General features: G+C 32.6%; 1 protein-coding gene across 3 annotated transcripts in view; it reads left to right on the plus strand.

The window, feature by feature from the left end:
* The window catches only part of dx (deltex E3 ubiquitin ligase), a 59,647-nt gene that overhangs the window by 23,727 nt on the left and 11,746 nt on the right, over positions 1-24,174 (plus strand). For all 3 annotated transcript variants that reach the window (XM_035355311.2, XM_085813562.1, XM_035355312.2), the window contains exons 3-7: positions 6,359-6,777; positions 17,136-17,170; positions 17,251-17,382; positions 17,463-17,548; positions 23,845-23,979. In XM_035355311.2, coding sequence (XP_035211202.1) covers positions 6,359-6,777; positions 17,136-17,170; positions 17,251-17,382; positions 17,463-17,548; positions 23,845-23,979 — 807 coding nt within the window. The remainder of the gene's footprint in view (positions 1-6,358; positions 6,778-17,135; positions 17,171-17,250; positions 17,383-17,462; positions 17,549-23,844; positions 23,980-24,174) is intronic.

Raw genomic sequence — 24,174 nt, forward strand, 5'->3', positions numbered from 1 at the left:
TCTATATGTCATACTTCTCTTTCATCTCACTCTCGCTGCTGGTGCATAAGTGAGGCCCTCTGGTGGCTGTGTTGCACTTACGGATACCACATATATGTATTATGATATTTATTATTTTTTATGATGCCATGTGTCTTTGAACTCGAAAGGGTTCTTTCTGCCATTTTGTTGTTTTATCTTTACCTATAAGATGGTAAGTTTGATCACAAGGAATGTCTTCTGAAGAGTCACACTCTTCTTCTAATTCAGACTGATGATCACTAAGTATATCTTCATATCTGAATCTCCTAATTCTTCTTCTATAGTCTCTTATGTCTTTTCATTTCTTGATCATACATCAAATGAGGAAAAGACCGAACAGAGCGACTTGCACACGCCATGGCTCACACCGAAAGTAGCAACATGAAAACATGTGTGGGGTGTCGGCACATCCCAAACTAATATTTAAACCACAATAAATGCTCGGAATTTGCCATTTCAACTCGAGATGTATAGAACATGATCTTGGGAGCAGCTAATGTACCTAACCATTTTGGATTATGGGGAAATGTTGCCAGCAATTTTTTTTTAGCGTGGGATGCCGAAACAACCCACGTGCGTTTTCCCGGGTTAATTAATTTTTTCTTCAAAATAAAATAAAATATTCGTATTTAAATAGTTATAAACTTTTTATTCTTACTACTATCACTTAATGGCATTTAGATTCTGATAAAGAGAAGATACTAGAAATTATGGAAGAAAGAAAAATTACTAAAAATTATCTGTTTGTAGATTTTCTGATGTGTTATTTATGTTTATTTGTAATGGCTCTGAAAATAGTGTAAACTCAGACTTCATATAACTAAAGTTTTAAAATCTGTACAGTGCCACAATTGAAATGTCTTTATGTGCTGCATAAAATTGCTTTCAGGGTCTGCCAGTTTGAGACAACTGATTGAGACATATGTACTTTCTCTTTAAGATGGCAAATTGTGTAGTAAAAGGGTACATTTTATACAACAGCTATTTTTTATAGATTATGATAGCTTTATTTATAAACATTAAAAAATATTATTTAGTGTTATTTTGTGAAAAATCTGCTAATAGAAGTCGTAACAAATATAAATAAGAAAGAAAGATAACATGTCGAACAAATATTAGTCAGTAAGCTGAATTGACTGATAGAGAGTGTAAATGAGAAATAAGTCTGTTATAGGATTTCAGGATAAGAGTTTTTGCAATGCATATATTTTTTAATGATTTTCTATAATATGAAAATATGCTTATGTGTAGCATTTTTAATTTGAGGATAAAATTTGAGAATTCAGTTTAAAGTAATCAAGAAATCACCAAACTTAACAACATTTTGGTCTGGTCTCTATATAAATGTAATGAATATTGTATTTGAAGGACTGTATTTGATACTTTATATAGCTGTAACTGTAATTCTGCCTTCCAGTAATTTTGAGAAGCAGAAGGTACTGTGTGTAACTCGGCGGCCGGGTGAAAACTATGTAAGACCAGAGAGAGCATCTGCTGTCAGTTGTTAGTTCAGCATGAATCAGAATACTGAGATATCTCAGGGTTGGTTTCGCTCTTTAGATGTACTTTGCATTGCATTTTGGGTAGCATTCATAGTAGTTTCAAGTTTAATTACTGATTCTACTCTGTGATACTGTGAAGAGTTGTACGACTATTTTTCTGGCAAGTTCCAGAACTTTTAATTGTTTAGGTAAAAATAACATGTCGAACAAATATTAATTTAGAAGTCAAACAACAAAAATCAACGTTATATTTGCAAATTTTCACAGGACTAGTTTTGATGGTTTTACCAAACCATCATTCTCAGCTGCCAAAAACGAATGAACGAGATAAGAATGGCTGGATGGGAGTAAAGCTACTGGCATCTCTATTGATGAAACAAGAAAACTAAAATCCATCTTTACATTCTGTGAAAATATGCAAATATAATGCTGAGTTTTGTTGTTTGACTTCTAAATTAATTTTAAGTGCTTCTTTTGAAAAACTAAATTTTATCAATTTATCGTTGGAATTATACATTCAATCTATTATGAACCCTTATACATGCAACAATTTTTGGTGTCAGGAGTGGGGTTGAATGTCATTGTCAAGAGTGATGGAGGAGCAATTAAGACATCTTGTGGCAGCCTATGCTCCATTCAAGGAAGAGATGAAAGCATGACAAAAATCTGTTAAAGAAGAGATGAATGTGAGACAAGAAGGAATGAAAGCAGGTCAAGAAAAGATGGAAAGGACCATCAAGTCTGTTCACGAAAAGATTGAAGCAGGTCGAGAGGAAATGAAGAGAGAAATTACTGCCGTAATAGAAAACAAATTTGAAGACATGGCTGAAAACATAGTTGAAAAATTGAAGAAAGATTTTCTGCTATCTGCCAACAAATCAAGCAACAAATGCATGATAGATTCTGCTGCTATCACCAAGGAAGTTGAAGGTTTAAAGAAATCCATAACGACAGTTGGCCTTAAATCTAATGCCTTTAAATTCGAAACTATGTTATCATGACCCTCTCTAAAGATATCCAAATATGATGGAAACACCTTGTGGCATGTATACAAGATGCAATTCTCTACAGTGGCAAGTGCAAATGGATGAGATTCCAAAGCTAAAGCCTACTATGTTGCTGCTTCATTGAGAGCAGATACAGTGGATATCCTTGAAACTGTTCCTTAAAACCAGTGGCTAAACTTCAAAGCTTTGTCTTGTGCGTTGAAGCTGTGCTTTGGTGAGAAGCATTTAAAAGACTGTAGCAGGCTTCAACTAAAATCTCACCAACAGAAGTGTACAGAAACACTCCAAAAACTTGCTGCAGATGTTGAAAGGCATCAGACCTTTTCCAACAGAAACCAGGGGAAATACTGTCCCTGCATTACTTCATCAATAGCATCCGTTATCCTGAGATACAGAAAGCCCTTGGCAGATATCAAGGATTTAAAAAGGTACTTTAGTGTATGCCAAGAAATTCGAGGCAGCTTAGCAAGCAACTCATAGAGACTACCACCCAATCAAAGCTACTCATCTAGCCAATTTAAATAGGCAAGTTAATGCCTTGCAATGGATTAGGGGTGACAAGATACTGACTCTGAAGTGTTGGAACTGCGATGCTAAAGGCCCAATGCCAAGGAATTGCTGAACACCCCAGGGCATGGAAGCCAAGACTGCTCCCAGCAAAAAGGAGCAAAACTTATTAATGGCCACTAACTCAGCAGTTGGAAGGTAAATTCATCTGGACACTGCCCTGCATTATCCTCCAGACTATATCTGGTAATTAAATTGGCACTGAAGGAAAATTAAAGTTAAGTATCATGTTTGGTAGTGTCTCCTACCATCACACAGCATATACAGTATAAAGTCTTTAATCCGGACCTCCATGCGCATAATACGTTTACGCATGCATGTTTAATGTATAACGGATGGTATAAGCTAGGCTAAAATTATCTAATTATCTATTTCTGTTAATGTAGCAGATTGTGTTGTTCCTTAATCTTCTAATTGGATCTGGCTTATTATTTTTTGCAGACTGTTAGAGCAATTTTATAAAAAGTAAGCTTGAACTTTCGATGTCAAAAAGAGTTTCTGATTCTGGAGCTGCCAAAGGATCTACAAAGCGAAAGCATGTTTCAATGTCCATCAAACAAAAACTGGAATTGCTGCAAAAAATGGATAAAGGCATGAAGAAAGTGACAGAGAGTTGATTTGTTTCTCTAACCATTCCGAAATCTGTTTATCAATTTCGGGTTGCTCTGCGGGGGGGGGGGATGTCACGGCGCGCTATGAACTAGAAGTTGATCTGTCAGCACTATCCTCATCTACAGGGCAGATGTTTTTATTTTATTCGGTATATAATTTCTTACTAAATGTAGTGTTTCATCTTGATGTACTCCAATATGATTTAAATCAATTTCCTCATCATTATAAATATCACGAATACACATCAAATAGTTTTCTGGTTGCAATTTTCTAATTTTGACTATGCATAATGTATGCTTTACGCATGCGTGCATTGAAAGAAATGTTTAATAAAGTAAACAAATAAATATTAAGCTTTTTTTTTTTTTGTAAATTTTTATACCCTTTAGATCATAATTACTCTTTATTTCAGAAATTATGGTTTTATATTTTTAATGGTATAATTTCTGCATGCCATCTTACCAGATTTAAATTGATGATCTATAATCCGGGAAAACTCCTAATTCGGAATCGCCGAAGTCCCAACGAGTCCGGATTAGACTTTGTACTGTATAACAAATATTAAAGATCCTTGCATACTTGAATTAAACTAAACTTTCTATGGAAATATAATACATTTCCTTGGTTTTTAAAAATGATGATTTGCATTCTGCCTCTGAGGGCATAATCCTGTTCAGAATTAATGATGAAGAAGTTAAATCTGTCTACCAAATCATAGCTCAAAACAATATCACAGTACCAGCAAGCACAGAATTTGTACTTCGTGGATCTATAGCCAAAAACGGAAATTTCCGGTACAGTGTATTGGAATATCCCAAGAACTGTAACACCCCAGGAGGGGTACTATTATCCTTGGTACTAGTCGACTTATTGAAGACAGTTATCCCACTGAAAGTTGCCGGCATCAGTGATAAAGAGAAAATCATTAGGGAAGGTGAAGTTGTTGCAGCGTGTACTCCAGTGACCTGCGTTAAATAAAATAGTTACCCTCCAGAATCTGTGTCTTCGGAGAGTCTAACATTGGAGTTATTGCGTAATGCACAACTAAGCAATGAAGAGCCAAATGCTGCAGAGCATGTTCCCGAAAACCTTGCATCAGTGCAACGAGATTGCCATCATTATGTGCATGAAGTCACAACATATTTTTTTCAAACATTTCACTGCCTTCAACTTCATTTGAATGTCAACTACTCATTATATACTTGCTTTATGATTTTCTCTGTTTTGTTATCAACTGACTTGTGAATATATGAAATATAAACGATAAAACTGCTATCTTGAATACGCAAGTCCTTTTTTAATGAAAGAATCTTTCATTTTCTTCACATGAGGAACTCGTTCGTCTCTATTATTTCGGCTTTCTGATTGATTAGAAAAAATATTTAACGTATCTTCTATATTGATTCTTAATCAGTTTTAAAATGTAAAATGGAGCAAAATGCAGGAGTTTACTTTTTCAGCATATTTCCTTTTATTATTATTATTAGGGAAAAATATTCGCTTTTTCAGGAGACAAAATCATATTATTAATGAATGGGCAAAGCAACATGTTTTTGGTTTTCAGAGCAAAAGAGCTTTCACATTGAAAAGTAGTTGCTCTGCTAAATAAAAAGAAATTGTTGATATGTGTTTCAAGTCATGATATTAAACTGTTTTCTTCTGAGAAATAAAAATAAGACAAAGAGTTAAATATGTTTATGCACATGTAATGCATTTATATTTCATCTCACTTTACTCATACTTACTATTTATTTTTATTTTTTTACATTCTAAAGTTAAAGAAATTTTGGTACTCTTCTGTTATTGGGACCAGATTCAGAAATGGATGTGTGTGTTAATGTATGCATATATATAAGTACGCATGTGCATACATATTTGTATGTATGTGCATATATTATTGTGTTTATATATATATATATATATATATATATAATAAATTCAAACTCGGAAGCAATAACTAGGAGCAGGAATTTTGATTGCGTAGAAGTGTTGATCCATAATGATTAGGAAAATTTGAGGCGAATGCAGATTAAATGTTAAGTTTTATTTTCGGCAACTTGTTATGGCTACACACAAGTCGGCACATTAAATGTACCTGTTCCAAAAGGCTTACATTTTTGATAACTTTGTAGCAAGAAAGCAGAGCAGACAGACAGCAGTGTAGGTATGCGAAAGCGTGAAAAGCAAGTGCGGTACGTTCAGGATGAAATCTCAAGTCAGAGTGAGTACAATATAGTTTTGGTTCTCAAAGCATTCTGATTGGATGGTTAATATTGCTGTAAAATTATTATTGGCTGTTAAGAGTTTTAGTTCCGTTTACATCACCATAATTACGTAAGAATCATATGACATAGAATAGTCTCGAAATGACGCAATGCAGAGAGAAGTTACTATTTTTAGAATAGAGAAGGGAAATTAATTTACAATGCTAATTTAATCTTTTATATATTCTTTATTTTTCTTACGTATATATATGTGCGTGCACATACGTACACACGTGCGTAAATACATACATTCCCCAATAATAGATTACCGAAATTTTGTTAAACGAATGCTAATTGTATTATCTTCCATGTTCTATATTAATATATTGTTGCTGCTGTTACTAAATAGTTGATTTAAATATGTATTTTTCCTATTACTTTTTAGGGTATAAAGTTTCTAAATCTCAGTAAATCTTTCCCTGGTTATAATTATGACATTGACTTGATAAAAATGCTGCAAATCAACAGGCGAACAAAACGTAAACGTACCATTCGCCGAAAACAGAACGTTTCTCCTTATCCAGTTGTGAAATGTCCTGAAGAGGACGAAAAGAATACTACAGCAGAAAGCTGTGTAAATGGAAATTACAATGCTGTTTATTCTGAACTTGCACAAGAAATGCCAGGTACTGCTTCGTTGATTGATCAAGCAAATAGATACATGCAGAGCGTTATAAAAGCTACTGCACCTGAACTGCCGAATAATACAGTAACTCTACCATCTCAAACCAGTGGAAACGGAGAGATTAATGGTACCAATGTTACAGTTGAGATGTGTTCCCAAAACAGTAACAAAATACTTGAGTAAGTACATCATCATGCATTTAAAATTTAAAAAAAGGTCTTTTTTTAACCATGTTTAAATTTAAATCTCAAAATTGAAAATTTTGAAAATTTCTTTAAAAACAAATCATTTGCATCTTTTACTATTCACTTGTTGTGTATAAAGCTAGATAAGAGAAATTAAAAAAAAAAAAAAAAAAGTGCTATCCCCTTTTTATTGAACTTTCAAGGGCAAAAATGAAAATATGGCTCCCTAGCTGGCAAGTGTTTTTAAATGTTAAAGTAGTATGCAAGATTATTTGATAATGATGCTTCTCAACTAATTGAAAGAAAAATCAATTTGTGGTATTTTTGCTTTTTCTTGAATTCAGACACTACGCAAAGGGGAAAAAATGTTTTATGGTAGTTCTGGATAATAAATCATTCTGGTTATTGGACATCTGTATTTTCTACTTTGTACTGTATTAACATTTTAATTGAAAAAGTATTTTGTGTAATGTGTTGATTTTTAATTGTACAGTCAAAAAAAAGTCTTTAATCCAGACTCGTCGGGACTTCGGCAATTCCGGATTATCGATTTTTCCGGATTATAGATCATCAGTTTAAATCTGGTAAGATGGCATGCAGAAATTATAAAATTAAAAATATGAAACCGTAATTTATAAAATAATGAGCAATTATGATCTAAAGGGTATCAAAATTTACCAAAAAAGAAGCCTAATATTTATTTGTTTACTTTATTAAACATTTCTTTGAACGCGCGGATGCGTAAAGCATACCTTACGCATAGCCGAAATTAGAAAATTGCAACCAGAAAACTATTTGATTTGTATTCGTGGTATTTATAATGACGAGGAATTTGATTTAAATCATATCAAAGACGGAGTACATCAAAATTAAATACTACATTTAGTAAGGAATTATAAGCCGAATAAAATAAAAACATCTGCTCTGAAGATAACGATAGTGTTGACGAATCAACTTCCAGTTCATTGCGCGCCACGACGTCTTCCCTCCCCCCCTCCGGCGCAGAGCAACGTGAAATTGATAAACAAAGAATATGCCTTTATCCATTTTTTGTAGCAATTCGTTTTTTCTTTGATGGACATCGAAACATACTTTCGTTTTCTAGATCCTTTGGGAGCTCCAGCATCGGAAATTCTATTTGACATAATCAAATAAGCCGGATCCAATTCGAAGATTAAGGAACAACGCAATCATCAACATTAACTGAAATAGATAATTAGATAATTTTAGCTTATAGCGTCCGTTATACATTAAACCCGCACGCGAAAACGTATTCTGCACTTGCGCAGACGCATATGCACAGTCGTAAATGTCTTGGGCGCACGAGTAAAATGCCTATGCGCATGCGCAGAAAGATTTTAGCTTTGAGGTCCGGATTATGGCGGTCCGAATTAACGACTTTTGACTGTATAAAAATATTTTATTTCAGTGTAAATAAGTTGCTAATTTGAGTATTTAGAAGTGCAGTAGTTTTTTTTATTATTTCAGATATTGTATGTGCTTATGCGTGTATTTTATTTATTTATTTATTTATTTATTTTTTTGTTTTTGTTTTCATACTGTTGTTTGCAATTTTATAAAAGTCTGTAATTAGTAAGTTTCAGAATAAAAATCAATGCAGTTTGTTATATTTTATTCAAAGCTTTCAAACAGTCAACAGAAAATGCATTATTAGTTCATATGCCACACCCAAAAAAAGTTAAGGAACAGCATATTTTTGGGGTCTAATTTGAGAATGAAGCAACATAGAAACAAAAAATTTATTGGACATGTTCAGTAAACAGTTCTTTAATGGGTGCAACATAGAATGTTTCTAAAATTTAACACAAACATGAATTACAAATAATAATAAAAATACACTCTTGCCAAAGAAATTCCATCTTGGAGAAAGAGTACATCACAGTTTTTTTAAGTAAAATGTGGTTGTAACATTCTAAAATTGGGTTCTAATAAGGAATGTGTTCACCTCTAGCTGCAATACATATTGGCAGTGATGTTCCATGCTGTTAATTAAGTTGTCAGTCAGTTAAATGGAAAGCAATGACCAGACATGGAGTAATCCTTATTCAAGTTTATCTAACAACCTTAGAGGAGGACTTAAAGCAGCAACCTCCCTCCCAAGGTAGTCTCAAAGATGCTGTATTGGATTCAAGTCTGGGGATTGAGCTGGTCATTCATTCCCTCTGCTCATTAGCGTGACCCTTAATATTTTCTTCAACAACCTGAGCTTGGTGCTGTTGTGCATTGTCATCCATCAGAAGAAATCCAGGACCAATAGCAGTGACATATGGGTGGACATAATGATCAAGGATCTTGTCTTGATATCTCACACTGGTCAAAGTTCCTCCATGGAACACATTAAGGTCAATGTGACCAGCGAGAGAGATCCCAGCCCAAACCATTATTCCACCACTTCTGCAACTGTGTCTTTCCATGATGTGGGATTGGTTGTATCTGGGACATTGTTCCCTCCAGATCAGCTGACGACCTGAATCACTCTCCAATGTGAACCTGGACCCGTCTGTGAAGAGAAGACACCCATTGTTGACTGGTCCAGGAGATGTGATATCTTGCCTAACATAAACGGGTACTTGTGTATCTTCATGTCAAGGGGACATAACAACTGGTTGTCTTGCATACAGACCTATATTGTGCATGCATCTGCACTCTGTAGTAGCTGAGATTCTCGTTTCTGTTGGCACTAAATGATCTTCCATAAGCTGAGGCACAGCAATGTTATCCTCCTTAGGTAAATATCGGTCTCCTGCGGGTGTTGTAAATCTCTGCTTGGAACACGTTTTCTAGACACAAAATCCTCAGATTCAAACGATTCCATAGTTGGTGGACTACACTACAAGAGATATTGAGACGTCTATCAGCATCAGCTTGTGACATCCCCATTTTCATCTATCCGATCACCTGCCACCTCAACGAATTGGGCAGAGGACTTTTCCTGGGCATTGATAGATGGACGTGATTAGATGACAAATCGAGTATGAACTGTTGCTGATATGTCTGATCAAGTGCAACAAGCATGAAACTCCATCCCGCAAAATGACATTTGGCAACTGTTGCATACTTGTATTCAGCATCATGTGACTACAGCTGTTATTAATGTACCATCATTTCATTTTTTACATAGCTTCTTCCGTGCATACACTATGTCCTTGAAATATATTTATCAAATAAATATATTACCTAGACAATGGTATTGAAATTTCAGTTTCTATCAATGAATTAAAAGGCAAGTTTTATGTACATGTTATGTTTTTTAAATAATAGAATTTTGTTGATTGTTCACCAAGCAGCATTTTTGTTGTTTGCCAACATATTAACTAATATAGATTATGTTTATTTATTTTTCAAGAGCTTCATTAAAAATGCAGAAAAGATTTAGTGCACAACATATATGGTATTTATTGCAATGACCTTTTTTTTAACCCATCAGAATTATATTTATTGATTTGCAATCTTTGTTGCTTTAAAAATAAAAACAATTAAATCTCAGTTGCAAAGAATACATAGGTACATGCATATTATCGCAATCAATATAGTAGAAGTCACCAGATTTTTAGAATGGGCCAAACTTGGGCAACCATTTGTATAACCAATCTTCAAGCAACCATGTTCATAACAATCTTTCGGTCAAACAACATTGCTATTTTTGTTTGTGTTTTTTTTTTTTTAATTATTATTCTATTCCGATTAGAATGGTTTTTATAGATAAATCATACTATTGTTTGCTTTATACTCAATTTAAGATAGCATTTATGGAATTTACCAGCATTGAAAAAACTTGCAGTAAAATATTTACGGGAATGCAGCATTTTGCCACAAAATTGCTAAAGGAACCAGTGCTAAGTTTGTGCAAATCTCTCTCACTCTCTCTTTTTTTTAAAGCAAAAACAGATTGTTGTGTACATAAGGCAAAAAACAGCGCAAAAAAAGTATTGAAGGATATCGCAAAAATGTCTTTTATTATTTTTTTAATGTATCATGTAATCTTTATTCAGTTATTAAAATTTGTGTTTTAAATTGTTAAAGGTTGTTTTATTTTGATATGTTGATAATATTTGCCAATTTAGGATAAGTAGCGATAGTTTGGGAATTGTTCAGTCAAAAGAACAGTTTAGCTTTAAAATTACTTCATGTTTTCTCTTCTTGGCACATACTACCATTACAGCAACCTTATAATGCTCACTCAGTTTTTTGTTGTTGTCGTTGATGGATGAGTAAGTTATTGCTAGAAAAGGGCTTTGCATGTGATTAAGATTTTAAAATACATTATTAATAGTACAGTTCACTTTTTGTTGATTTTGTACTGTTTGTAAAAGTAACAAATGCACACACATTGCACGAACATTTTTGGAATGTGGAGCCATAGGTAAAAAATATAATCGCTTAAGTTAACTTGGCATTTGGAATACTTTTGTTTTTGTTTGGATTACACAATCAAGATTGGCTATTCTGTCATCGTTTGCTTTCGTTTTTGCTGCCGAGTAGTCTGCAGTCAGGGTAAGTGAGAAATTATTTATTTTTTCATCATGTGTTAACTGAAAATGATTAAAGCTAACAAAAAGAGCTTAAAAAGTATCATCATAAAGTTTGAAAATAACAGCTGATGAAGTAGATATTTCCTTATTGGAGTTGCATGAATAAAAAACATTAGATTTTTAAAAGGAATTAACATTTTTTATTCTTTATTTGCACATTTTGAGGAAAAAGAAACTGATAAATTCATTAAGGAAAAAGAAAATATAATAGCTAGTCTGCATGAAATTCATTTGAAAATTAAAGAAAAAAAATTGTAATCAAAGAAATAATTATTCAAATGAAAATGATTTTTGAGTAACGACATAATTGTTTCAGATGTTAAGTTGCCTTAATTCTTGCTTCCTATATTTAGTGGGAAAATCAAAGAATGGATTGAATTTGAGGATTTATTTTCCACAGCTGTGCATGAAAATGGTAAATTAACTAATGTGCAAAAATTGCAATATTTAGAGAGTTCTTGTAAAGCAGACATGTTAAATATCATTCATTCTATTCCAGTTATGATACAGTATGAAATTTATTGGTTGAACGCTATTCCAATAAAAAAGAGTTGATCAATTCTGTCACAAAAGGTTATATTATATACCACAAACAAGTAATTCTGCTTCGCTTTTAAAATTTATCGATAATGTACATGAATGTTTTAAGATCCCTTAGAAGCATTAGAGTAAAATGTGGAAGCATTTTCTGACACATTAATTCTTTGTTTATTAAATGAAAAGTTGGATAGAAATACTTGTTGTTTGTGGGAAAGATCACTTTAAAAAAAGATGAAATAGAAACAGTTAAAAAATTGACGTTATATGAAGGAATGTGCTCTCACCCTATCACATTACAACCTCTGCTAAAGGAAATGAAACATTCAATTAATACCAAAGCTCTTATGTCACTTTCAAAAAATTCAAAAACTTGTGTTTATTGTAAAGGTGATAATTTGATGTTGAAGTCTGTGGAATTCTTAAATTTAATGGTGAAGAAACAATTTTTATCTTTGGTCCTCACAAGGATTGTAAAAGTTCTAATATGTGCAGAAAATGTTAAAAATTCCACAATTTGCTCTTGCATTTTGATCAAAGTGAAGAAAATTTCGATAGATCAAATGGCACATTGAATCAGAACACAAACAAAACTAATAAATTTAGCAGTAATCTTTCTCCAGATGCTGATACATTTACTCCATTTGCAAGCGGCCAAGTGGTTAGTTGCTCTAGTGAAACCAACCAAACAAATTCTATGAACATTATTGTATTGAATATTTTCAATTCTTCTAACAAACAGGTTCTACTTTTAACTACATTCATTTTCATGAAAGGTGCTGATGGAACATTTATTTCACTGATGGCCTTATTTGATTCTGATTCTCAAAATAATTTCGTTACTAAAGAATGCATGGAATTACTGAATTTGAAGAGAAGAAAAATAAATGCTTCTTTTTCAGGTATTAGTGATGCAGTTATGGGTATTAAGGAAAACACTATAGCATCCATCACTAATGCTACTAGAGGTTTTATTTGTACCTTACAGTTTTTTGTTGTTACAAAAGTAACTCCCATAATGCCTGTAAATATCTAGACATTCCTGATCTTAAACAATTGCAACCCATTGGTATAGCTAACCCAGAGTTTTATAAACCTGTCCCAATGCATGTTTCATTATCTAACAAAGTATTTTTGATTTACTGGAAACAAATAGAATAAACATGCAAGATCTGATTCTCTAATAGTCAGTTTTTGGATGTATCGTTAGCGGGTCAGTATGCATGCCACAGCAAGGCAATGTTGATAATTATTGTGGGGTTGTCGAAACTGGGTCATTTATCTGACAGTTTGAGGAGTTTGAAGTTTTGGGAGATTGAATGGGTTAATGATACAAAAAAAAGGGAAGAGTCAGGCAGAGGAATTTTGTGAACAGCACTTTCTTCGCATGCACTTTAGGCAAGATGGTGATAGATATATATTGGAAATGCTAATTAAGGAGAAAGGGCTTAGCCTTTTAGGCGAATCAAGAGAAAACATTGAATTATTTCAAAATCGTAAGAAACAACCTTATATTTAGCGTAGGTATAATGAAACACTCAATCGATTTCGAGGGCAGCTAAAGGTCCCTCCTCATCAGGAGAAAGAAATACATAGAAAGAAGAAAATAGGAATCACAGAAACACGTGGTGCTTATCAGCACTGCACGTGGTTATAACTAGATTTTCAATCAGAGTTGCACTGGCCGCCTACTTTTACTGAGCCAGGCTGTCTGATCAAGCATAAAGAAATATTAGCGAAGTTAAAATAGGGAGCAAGGGGCTATAACCACGTGCAGTGCTGATAAGCACCACGTGTTTCTGTGATTCCTATTTTCTTCTTTCTATGTATTTCTTTCTCCTGATGAGGAGGGACCTTTAGCTGCCCTCGAAATCGATTGAGTATTTCATTATACCTACGCTAAATATAAGGTTGTTTTTTACGATTTTGATTGTCACATTAGCGTGTTTCTCTTCTAGTCTATTGAATTATTTACTCGTACGCTTTGCTCGTAGTCCCACAATAAAACCCTTGTATGAAGATTTCATTAAAGAATGTAAAAAATTAGGCCATTCTGAAGAAATTGCTGAAAGGGATAACTCTAAATTTTTCATATTATCTTTATCATCATGGGGTTTTCAGGCCCAATAAACCTAGCACTCAATTTAAGTAGTGTTCAATGCCACTGCTCCTACGACTACTGGAATTTCACTAAGTGATGTTTTATTGAATGGATTATTGTTAGTTTAAGATGAACTATTTGATATTATTTGCAGATTTCGTACTCATAAATTTGCCTTCACAGCAGACGTTGACCTCAACCATAGTGCTAGCATGGCTTCAGAATCTTCCACATTTACTAAAATCTTTCGTTGCTAACAGAGTGAAGATAATCTAAAGATCCAAGAAATAATGCAGACTTGCCAGTGGGGTTATGTGCGTTCAGAAGAAAATCCAACAGACCTTATTTCCCGAAAAATGAATTTTGACAAGCTGCATGATGCTTAGCTCTGGTGGAAGGGCCCTCCATTTTTGAGGAAAGTTATCATACCTAACAGGAACATTGACTTTAAGATTAGAAAAAACAATTAGAACAATTAGAAAAAACAAACAAATTTTCCAGTGAACTGAGAAAAAAAACTGACATTGTTTGTTTATGCACTTTGTCTTCAAAAATTATTGTTTATGTCCTAAATGTCACTAACAGTTACTCAAAATTTTTACATATTATTAGTTACATTTTCATGTTCATTTGGAACTCTAGGTGTGCAAAACAGAAAGGAGCACAGAGAGGAACAGAGTGGGTAAGTTCAAAAGCGTTAAATGAAGCAGAATCCTACATAGTAAGAGAGGTTCAAAAATGTAATTCCTATTTAGATTATGACTCCCTCACACAAAGTAAATTCTTTAATAATAAAAGTCATTTACTTTCTTTGACCCCTGTTTTGGATGGCCATTTCAAAAGTCTCATAAAAGCATCAAATAATTCTTCATGTTAAATGCAACTTAGCTAAAGTAATTGCTGAACATTATCATTGGTAATAGTTTAGTAGGTTCGGTTACCGTAGGTTTGTAAGCATTATTGTGTTTTATAAGGCAGAAATTTTGGTCGTTACAAAGTAGAAATTTAGAAAGATTACCCATGAAGGTATAACATGTAGTAAAAATAAACCAGTCACTATTGAGCAAATTATGGGTTCATTACCTGCACAGCACGTAAAACCAAGCTCACCTTTAACCATGTCGGCACTGATTTTTTGCTGCTGTTTTTTTTATTAGGTATAAGGGACAGAGGAAAGGAACTCTCCATAATGTATATTTAGCTCTTTTCATTTGTCTTACAACAAAGGCAGTGTATCTCAAACTAGTGAGTGACCTTATCATAGATGTCTCTATTGCCACCTTAAGGAGATTTATTGCTCGATGCAGAAAATGCTCAGTCATTTTCTCAAACAACACATAAAACTTTGTTGGCGCAACTGCCGAATTGCAAAGAATTAACAATTTAATTAGAAGTTTTGATAAAAAATTAACAGATTATTTAGCTGAATAAGGAATCATTTAGAAGTTTACTCCCCCCTCAAACACCTAATTTTGGCGGGTTGTGGGAATCTGGAATTAAATCTGGTAATAACTGTAATAACTCAAATAGAGTTTGTTTTAAATTCTCGTCCGATTATTCCATTATCTTCCAGTGTAAATGATCTAGAGGCCATTTTCTCATTGGAAGACCTTTGAATGCTATTGTAGAATCCAAATTAATTGATATACCTGAAAACAGAGTCTCAAGATGGAAACGAACTACCAGATCTGTCCAATTGATATGGAATCGTTGGCACTATTTAAACACACTACAACAGCATTTAAAACGGAAGGCAGAATAAATGAACAATAAAATTGGTATCCTAGTACTAGTTAAGAAACATGAGCTTCTGTTAGTGGATGGGTGTTAGGGCATATTACAAGACTTTTCGTGGAGTTGGTGGTAAGGTTAGAGTAATAAAAATTCAAACAGCAAGAGGCATCATTAAATGTTGAATTACTAAAATTGTGGTATTACCCCAGGAAGAAAACAGATAACACATTGCGCAAACAGGAATGTTTTTAGAAAAGGTCGTGAAAATTGACAACTTGCTCCTGATAAGTACATCTATAAAAATCATGAAACTGAGCCTAGGTGGTTGTGTTAGTAAGTACCAATATATATACATATTCTTAATGATGCATCAAGGTGTCATTTTTTTTAAATACTCACTTCTTATTCCCTTAAAAGGAATTAATTACTTTTGAGTAATTCTTTTCTTGGAATGAAATAAATCATTCAAACAAATCACAGCATAGATAAATGTAAATGTTTGTTTTTATTTCATTAATTATTTGAGAAGTAAATACAGCAGTGTTATGTTCAAATATGTAAAGCTACAAGTTATGTGAAGTGGGATCTTCTGGTGTGTACATCTTTATCAGTTTGAAATTGATTATACATGCTTTTAATGTACTTTACTGTATGGTGTATTTTCTGTTCAATGAATTTTCATTAATCATTTAGACATTAATGGAAGTGGTTCTGAATGCCTAAATATTTTAAATTTGAGATAAACTCAAGTTTTTGTACACATTTACATGAGTGCCATTTGTTACCCCCACACATGGTCAAAATGTTGATAAGATTTCAACTATCTTCATACTAAAAGGTCAGGGTTAATTTTATGAATTGCTTTTATAATCTTTCTCTTCAGAACCATAATATCTGTAACAGCAGCAATGTAAACCTCACTTATCATTTAACCTCCATAAAAATATAGTTATTTTCAATTAGTCCTGTATTTGCAATTATATATTTGGGTTCATTTTTTTATAAAGTGTTTCATAAAATGTGTTTTCACAGTTGGACCCATTGGCCTGTAGTCTTTTATATAAAAATTAAGGATAATCCTTGAAATTAGACTTCACTTCCCTTCCCTTAAAGTGTATATTAGCTTCATTCCAAAAGTTATGATCATTTAAACATTTTGTAAAAAATTTTAAAAGAATGTTATTACATACGTAAAAGACATATTAAGGACCTCTTTTGTTACGGAGTTTGTTAAGGACCTCTGTGAAAGGTAAAACTTTAAACTTAGTCAATGTATTGTACACACTTGAGAATAGTTTCTGGTGATGTAACCAGAATTGAATTAATAGCTGTTTTAATTATAACCAGTGTTAAGTGATAATGATGTTCTGTCAGCATTTTTAATGTTATTGTCTGTATTCGTATTTACATGTTTCTATATTTTCCAGAAATCCGAGTGTGGGTTTAAACACAACAACTACAGGTATAGGCATATCTTTCATGTATATAGTTTATGTTAATTTTTTTTAACTTTTATTGTCTAAAGGTAATTTTCTGTAATAGCTCTCGTAAATGGTAAGCCTTGGCGGGAACCTTGGCCCCCTCATACACCTGAGTCAAAACTGAAACCAGTGCCTGGAATAGCACCTCTTCCTAAATATGATAAAAAGGCTGCAAAAAAGAAAGGTCTGAATGGTATGGATCATTTTATACTTTATTATTGCTTATGAATAGTGGTGAAAACTGTGTATTCAAACATTATTTTATTATTATAGAAAATGATAGCAATGGACCTAAGAATATTTTAGAACAGTATACAGTGAATGTTGAAATTCCACCATCATCTGATTCTAGAAATCAAGTAATTGCAATTTTTTCCATTTTTTCTTCATTTTTATATGTAGAATGTCTATTTTTATTATGTATTAGCTTTGTTTTTTAACTGTATCTATTTTGTAATTTTCAACATGGACAGAATTGAGTAAAAAATAGAATTTTTTATGCTAATTCTTAAACTGTTAGTGCCATATATATTAGAAGGAAAATGGCAACATAAAAATTATGAAGCATTTTTACTCAGTGATGAATATTCATATTTGAAAGATGTAATTTTTAAAAAGTCTATTTAATTGTTTTGTAACCCGATTTGTAACTGATTCTTTGCTGAAAATGATCTGTATGGAGTAAAAAGTGTGTCCCCATTCTTCAGTTGGGCAGGAGAATAAAAGGCAAATATATGCTCAAAGTATTTAAAGTAATGCCCAGTTTAAGTAAATTACTAATAAATTTTTTTAAACTGTGAAAAACTGAAATGCCTTGCTATTTTACAGTAAGTGTAGTTTCAAAAATCTCATCAAAGACTTTCCATAGTGTAATTATCAGTGTTACAGTACTTACAACACAACTATTCTGGGTAGTATAGTGTTTAGGGAGACTGATGTGTTGTCCAGCTTGATTCAAATATCAGATAAAGTATGAGTCTCCTAGAACTAGGACAATTCGAATATCAGATAAAGTGTTGTCTGGTCGTTGGATTCCATCCTTTGCTTATGTTTGAAACTTGAATGCACATAAAACATATAGAACATTGCATTAATCAAAAAATTGTATTTAGTTCAATACATATAATGTTTATTAGTATATTGAAATTTTTTTCATGAATAAGCAGAATAAAGCTGAATAAGAAGTGTTGTTACTTGGAGAAACTTCATGATTAACACTTAAAATGTGAAATAACAATACACTATAACTGCCATTTATTATCTAAAAAATTGTTCTCAACTCTTAAAATTTTAATTCTTAGTTTTTAACAAAGAGCACAGCATTATTCAAATAAAACTAATTGAAAGTCATACATGCGAACAATACCTTTTCACAAATTAAAAGTATACAGCAAACTATGCATCTGATACAAAATTATTGAATAATAAATAACCTCCTAAATAACAGTTAATTTTGTAGAAAAGATCTAAAAAGATGAGCAAATTAAGCATTTTTCTCCTACCTTACCATACACTTTTATATCGTTTAATTAGAAGTACATCCAGCTAGCATCGAAAGATCTGATGATCGAATCCTGGTGTGGGAATTGTTGATTCTTCATGTTTGCTGGCTTTAAAAAAATTGTAATGATTGCAAAGTAGTTTGAAAATAACCAGTGCCTTTGCCTGAAATTAAACATGGTGTATTTGAATAACTGGTTTGGTGGGCTGACCATTATACCACAAGAATTAGAAAAAAATACATTTCTTTGCAGCACTGAAATGTAATAATTTGCTATTCTGTGAAACTTGATGTCTGTATATTTGTGTTTATATTATTTGCTGAAATTAAATTTTATATATATATATAAAAGTCAGTGTTGATGTGTTCAGCTGATTGTTATTCATTTGTATGAATATTTCATTTTGTAATTTTTATTAATTTGTAATATGCAAAATATTTTTTATTTCAGTTTTTTGTATTATGAGTAATTTTTAGAACAAGGATAATTATGTGTTTAACCCATATAAACCAGCTATACCTCCTAGGAAGGAATTTCAAATTTTCAGGAGGAACACGGTTAGCCTTTTATTTAGATGTTAAATATTTAGTTATATTTCATGAACATAAAAGACTGCTTTTGTTCAAATTTTGGTATTTACCATTATACCACAAGAATTCTTGTTTAACTTATAAAACATGTAAAAAAATAAACTAAATCTAAATAATGTATAAATATATAGCATAATAATTTAAATTTATTTACAATAAATTTTGGAAAGAACAGGGATGATCTAGCAATGGGGAAAGGGGTGCATGGAGCAAAAGAAGTTGAGAATCACTGAGCTACATAAAAAATTTGAGAAATTGAGTTTTCTTTACAAATAAGCTCATTTGCATGCAAAATATCACCATATACACATAAAAAATATTCTTATTTACATAATAAATAATTAGCCATCTTTATATATGAGACATCAAGAGAACCCACTGCTATTCTACAATCATTGTAGCCCTAAATAATTCACATATAAAACAATAAAAGTATAAATTTATATTATTTTCATATAAATATATTTAAAATTTAAATCTTATGTAATCAATATTGTAAAAATTACTAATGTTTTGTTTTGAATTATTTTTAACAACTCATAATAATGACAAAAAAAGAATCTTTTATTTTAGAGAAATAAGTTCTAAAAATGAATGAAAATAGAAATAACATCGTATTAGTTGAACTGCAAAATAAAACTGCTATAAAACTCTGTTTACTATATATTTTAGAGGGGAAATTTGTTTGATTGCTTAACATCTTACAAAGCCTCCTGTTTTATAGAATATCAGGAGAGTTACTGTTTTCTATAATATACTGCAGAATTTTAATATGCAATCTGATATTTCTTTTTATCACACTGTATATTTTCATCTTATAAAAATGACATTTTGTTTTTTATGTGGAACAATTATGTGATCTAAACAATTACATTAGCTTTTCATCTATTGAAGCTTCCAGTATCCTTATTGTAATTTTGCTCTCTTGTGAATAAAACTGAAGTTGCAATTCTTTGATGAAATTCCATGTGTTTATGCTCTCCTTCAAGCTGAGTGTGTAACTACCATGTGTTCTGTTTTGCCAAATCTATGTAATAAGAAACCAAAAAGGAAGACCAGTTTCCCCACTTAATTGAGACATAATAATGACTATTATTCCATATTGCATTTATCTGTATTCCTCTTGTTTCTATTGTAGTATTGTGTTCCTATTGTATAACTCTGCTTATCAGTACAGGTTTAATGGTGTTGCAGCTAATTTTCAGATAAAAATATTTGACTGATTAAAGTTAATCTTTTATATAGAAAAAACTTTTTTTTTTATTATTTCACATTAAAAAATTAAAATATCTTCTTGCTAACTCAGAATCAATATTAAGCTTATATTTGCTTACAAACATGCCTCTTTCTTTCCATATGTAAACAGTTGTTGAAAAAAGCTTTTATATCATGCTGATAACCAGCCTGTTTCTTCAAACATAGCAAAAATAAAAATGGCAAATATTCTGCATTATTTCACATTGCTAAACTAATACTTTTATCTGTTGGACAAAATTGAGATTTTAAAGAAAAAAATAATAAAGGAGACTTTGTATATGTAGGAAATTTGTCAGATGGGGGTTAAGTAACTAGTTTCAATCAAAAACATCACTGTGGTAAAGTTTATTTCCTTAGTTGTGGTGGCAAAAGTATATGTCACATGTTATGATAAACAAGAATATAGTGACAACTTACTCCAGGACAGGATTCAGGTCAATAGCCCGCCGTAACGAGAGAGTGACAAACACGTGAAAACAGATTGAATTATTGCTTTATTGAATGTTACCAATGTTGAAGAGATTTTTTTTTTTTTTTTTTTTTTAAATCCGTTGTGTCACGTGGTGATATGAGGCCTCCTCACTCAGAAAAAAAGAGCCTTTCTCACAGAGCCCTTCGAAGGCTTGGTATATTGCAACTCAATCACATGCAGGTACTCTTCATCGGGATGCCGGGCAAAAATGCCAAGCCCGGGGAAAAGAGATTAGCTTAAATTTTGTAGCTACAGCATCAAAAAGAGAGAAAACTCGCTTTCTTCATACACACTGGGAGACCAAAAAAGCTTGCACGATAAATTCCAAAAGTTTGCATTTCACCCCACTTTTACTGTCTTTCTCCACGCAGCATCTCCATCACGCACTTTCACAATCTCCTCCTCCTACAGGTGGATTCCAAGTTCCGCTGGATGGGCCGCTGATTAACTTGCAGGATTTGCAAGTTTTGTTCCGGCTGTTTGAGTTAGTTGCTATAGAGCACTGATGGAGTAGGAGAATGCTTAAGTGAGACCTAAGTCAGGATTGCAGATGTTGAGAGGGTGGACTACCTTGTCACGTGAGGTGTGAAGAAGTCGTTAATACATTGCGAGATTTCAGGTTAGAAATGCTGAAGAAAACCTTAAATGTACAAATTGCAGAAATAATTACATAAAAGGGAAATTCTTCCAGTAATCATCAGAGTAACAACATATGGAATAAACCAAATTTCATCACATAATACAGTCTAGCAGTCCAGTAAGTTGAAGTTCCAAGTCCATGATAACGTGATGGGGGTGGTGTAAACAGAATCATGGTTTCATTATAACAGTCGAAGATGTTCCAGGAAAGCAATAATTTTAGTAAGAGTTACAATATAACAGAATAAATGCAGAACAAATGTTAACACAAAATACATATATACAAATTCAAGATGTCTATCCCAGAGCATACTTAGAATAAGTCACATATCACGTGAGCGGAATCAGGCATTCTGATTCACTTAGCGTAAACTTGTCCAAAACTGATGAAAAGAGTAAAAAATTAAGTAATGGGTTGCAATAGTGAAAAATCACTATTTTTCTCATGTTCTTCAATATGATAAATATAAGCAATACCAGAAATTTCAGTCCTAAAAAATGCAGAAATTCCTACAACAAGGCTGAACATAGAACTCAAGTTCTTAGGTCACGTGGGAGGTCACTCTCCCAGGTGCTGACTTTTAGAAGTACTTCTTGAATATTGAAGAAAAGCAGTATTCTGGAGTAAAATAAAAGAAAAATAAGAGTAAAATCACTATGTACAGATCAAAATTTCCACTAACTTGGTATTAGGTGGGGAAATTTTCATTTCCACTGAGTATGTAGGCCGCGAAAGGTCGAAGAAATCGATCATCGGTGAGAACTTCATAATGAAACATGTTGAAATGATTCATGAAATTACATTCCTGCGCATTTTTGAAGAATTTATCGTTAAGTTTTCGCAGATGTACCGCAATGGTATCGGTTTTGAGGTCCTCATGGAGGGTCTTGTTGCGGACATAATAGTGTGCGTTCGTGATAACACGCAGGAGTTTATTTTGAACGATTTGGAGTTTGTTTACATCTGAGTCTTTGGCTGCCGCCCAGGCAGGAGATGCATAAGTCAAAATAGGTCTAATTGTGGAGAGATAAACAAGTCTTTTCTTCCCCAAATCCATTCTAGAGCATTTACCGAGTATAGGAAGCAAACACTTGATAATTTTTAGTGCAGTGGTTCGAACATTGTTGATATGGTCAGTCCAGGTAAGACGATCATTAAGAGTGACTCTGAGATATTTGGCACTTTTCACTATAGGAACTCTTTCATTAAAGAGGAGAAGGTGATTCTTCAGTTGCTTATTTCTTTTCCTTCTACAAATGATCAATAATTGAGATTTTTGAGCATTAATCTTCACTTTCCAATTCACGCACCATGACTCGATACTTGGCAGTATCATCTGCGTAACATGCAAGGATAGATTCATTACTGTTGGGTTTAGGGAAGTCTGCAGCATAAAATAAATAGAGTACAGGGCCTAAACAAGACCCTTGAGGTAGTCCACTTTGACTACAGGTGGACAAAAATTACCGCCTTTTTTAAAGTTCCACAGTTAAGTTTTGCAGCCAATGAAAAAAAAATCCAGTGTCAGACGGCAACCAATCACAAAATACCTTCAGCTACCCAGACAAACAGAAGTGAAGTCGCTAGTTGTCTGATGCAATACTTTCCTCCGCTTACAACAGTTGTCTGATGCAGTTCTTTCCTCCACTTACAACAGTTGTCTGATGAAATCTGTTCTTCACCTTACAACACAAGTTGGCGAAAAAAGGAAACTGTCACCAATGGAATCCGATGCAAATATCTAAATACTGCCATAACGTAGTAAATAATTAATTCAATGTGACCTCATCACAATCACTGTTTTTGATTAGAAGAAATTAATGTAATTATATTTTTGTCTGCTAATAATGTAAACATATTAATATAGTAGCCCCAACACTTTCATTTTAAGGATGGGCCAATAAAAAATACAACTTCTAGTTTTTTTTTTAATATTATTCCTAATATATCAACACCTAAAATTTCTTGCTGATTTTATGGCATATTTTTAAAAAGCAAAGATATTCTAATAATAAAATTGAAGGTGTGATAGAACATTCTTTCATTGAACGAAACTTTGATTGCTATGCGGTAGAAATTACTATTAACATATTTCATTATTTATTCTTCTCAGAGTTTCATAAGTTTTTAATTAATTTGTTAATTTATCGATAAATTCATAATATATCTGCAATTTTTTTATATTTTTTTTAAGACTTGTATTATTTGCTGTGAAACGTTGAGTAATCCTTCGTCATATGATGGAGATTCAACTGTAGTGAAACTTCAGTTGTGTTCTCACATGTATCACAAAGCATGCCTTCAAGCTATGTATGACAGTGGACCAAAGGTTAGTAATAATTAAATTACTTTGTTTGCTGTTTAATACCATAATAATATATGCAGTAGATTTCTAGTTAACTTAAGTAATATGGGGGACAATGTCAATGGATTAAGCAAAATGAAGGTTAATCCAATACCAGTTAATTAAAGCACAAGAAAGTGGAATAGTCTATATTGTAATAAACAGAAAATATCATTTACA

The sequence above is a fragment of the Stegodyphus dumicola genome, chromosome 3, assembly GCF_044657685.1.
Source record: "Stegodyphus dumicola isolate Sdum_Otavi_A_Nest chromosome 3, ASM4465768v1".
NCBI lineage: Eukaryota > Metazoa > Arthropoda > Arachnida > Araneae > Eresidae > Stegodyphus > Stegodyphus dumicola.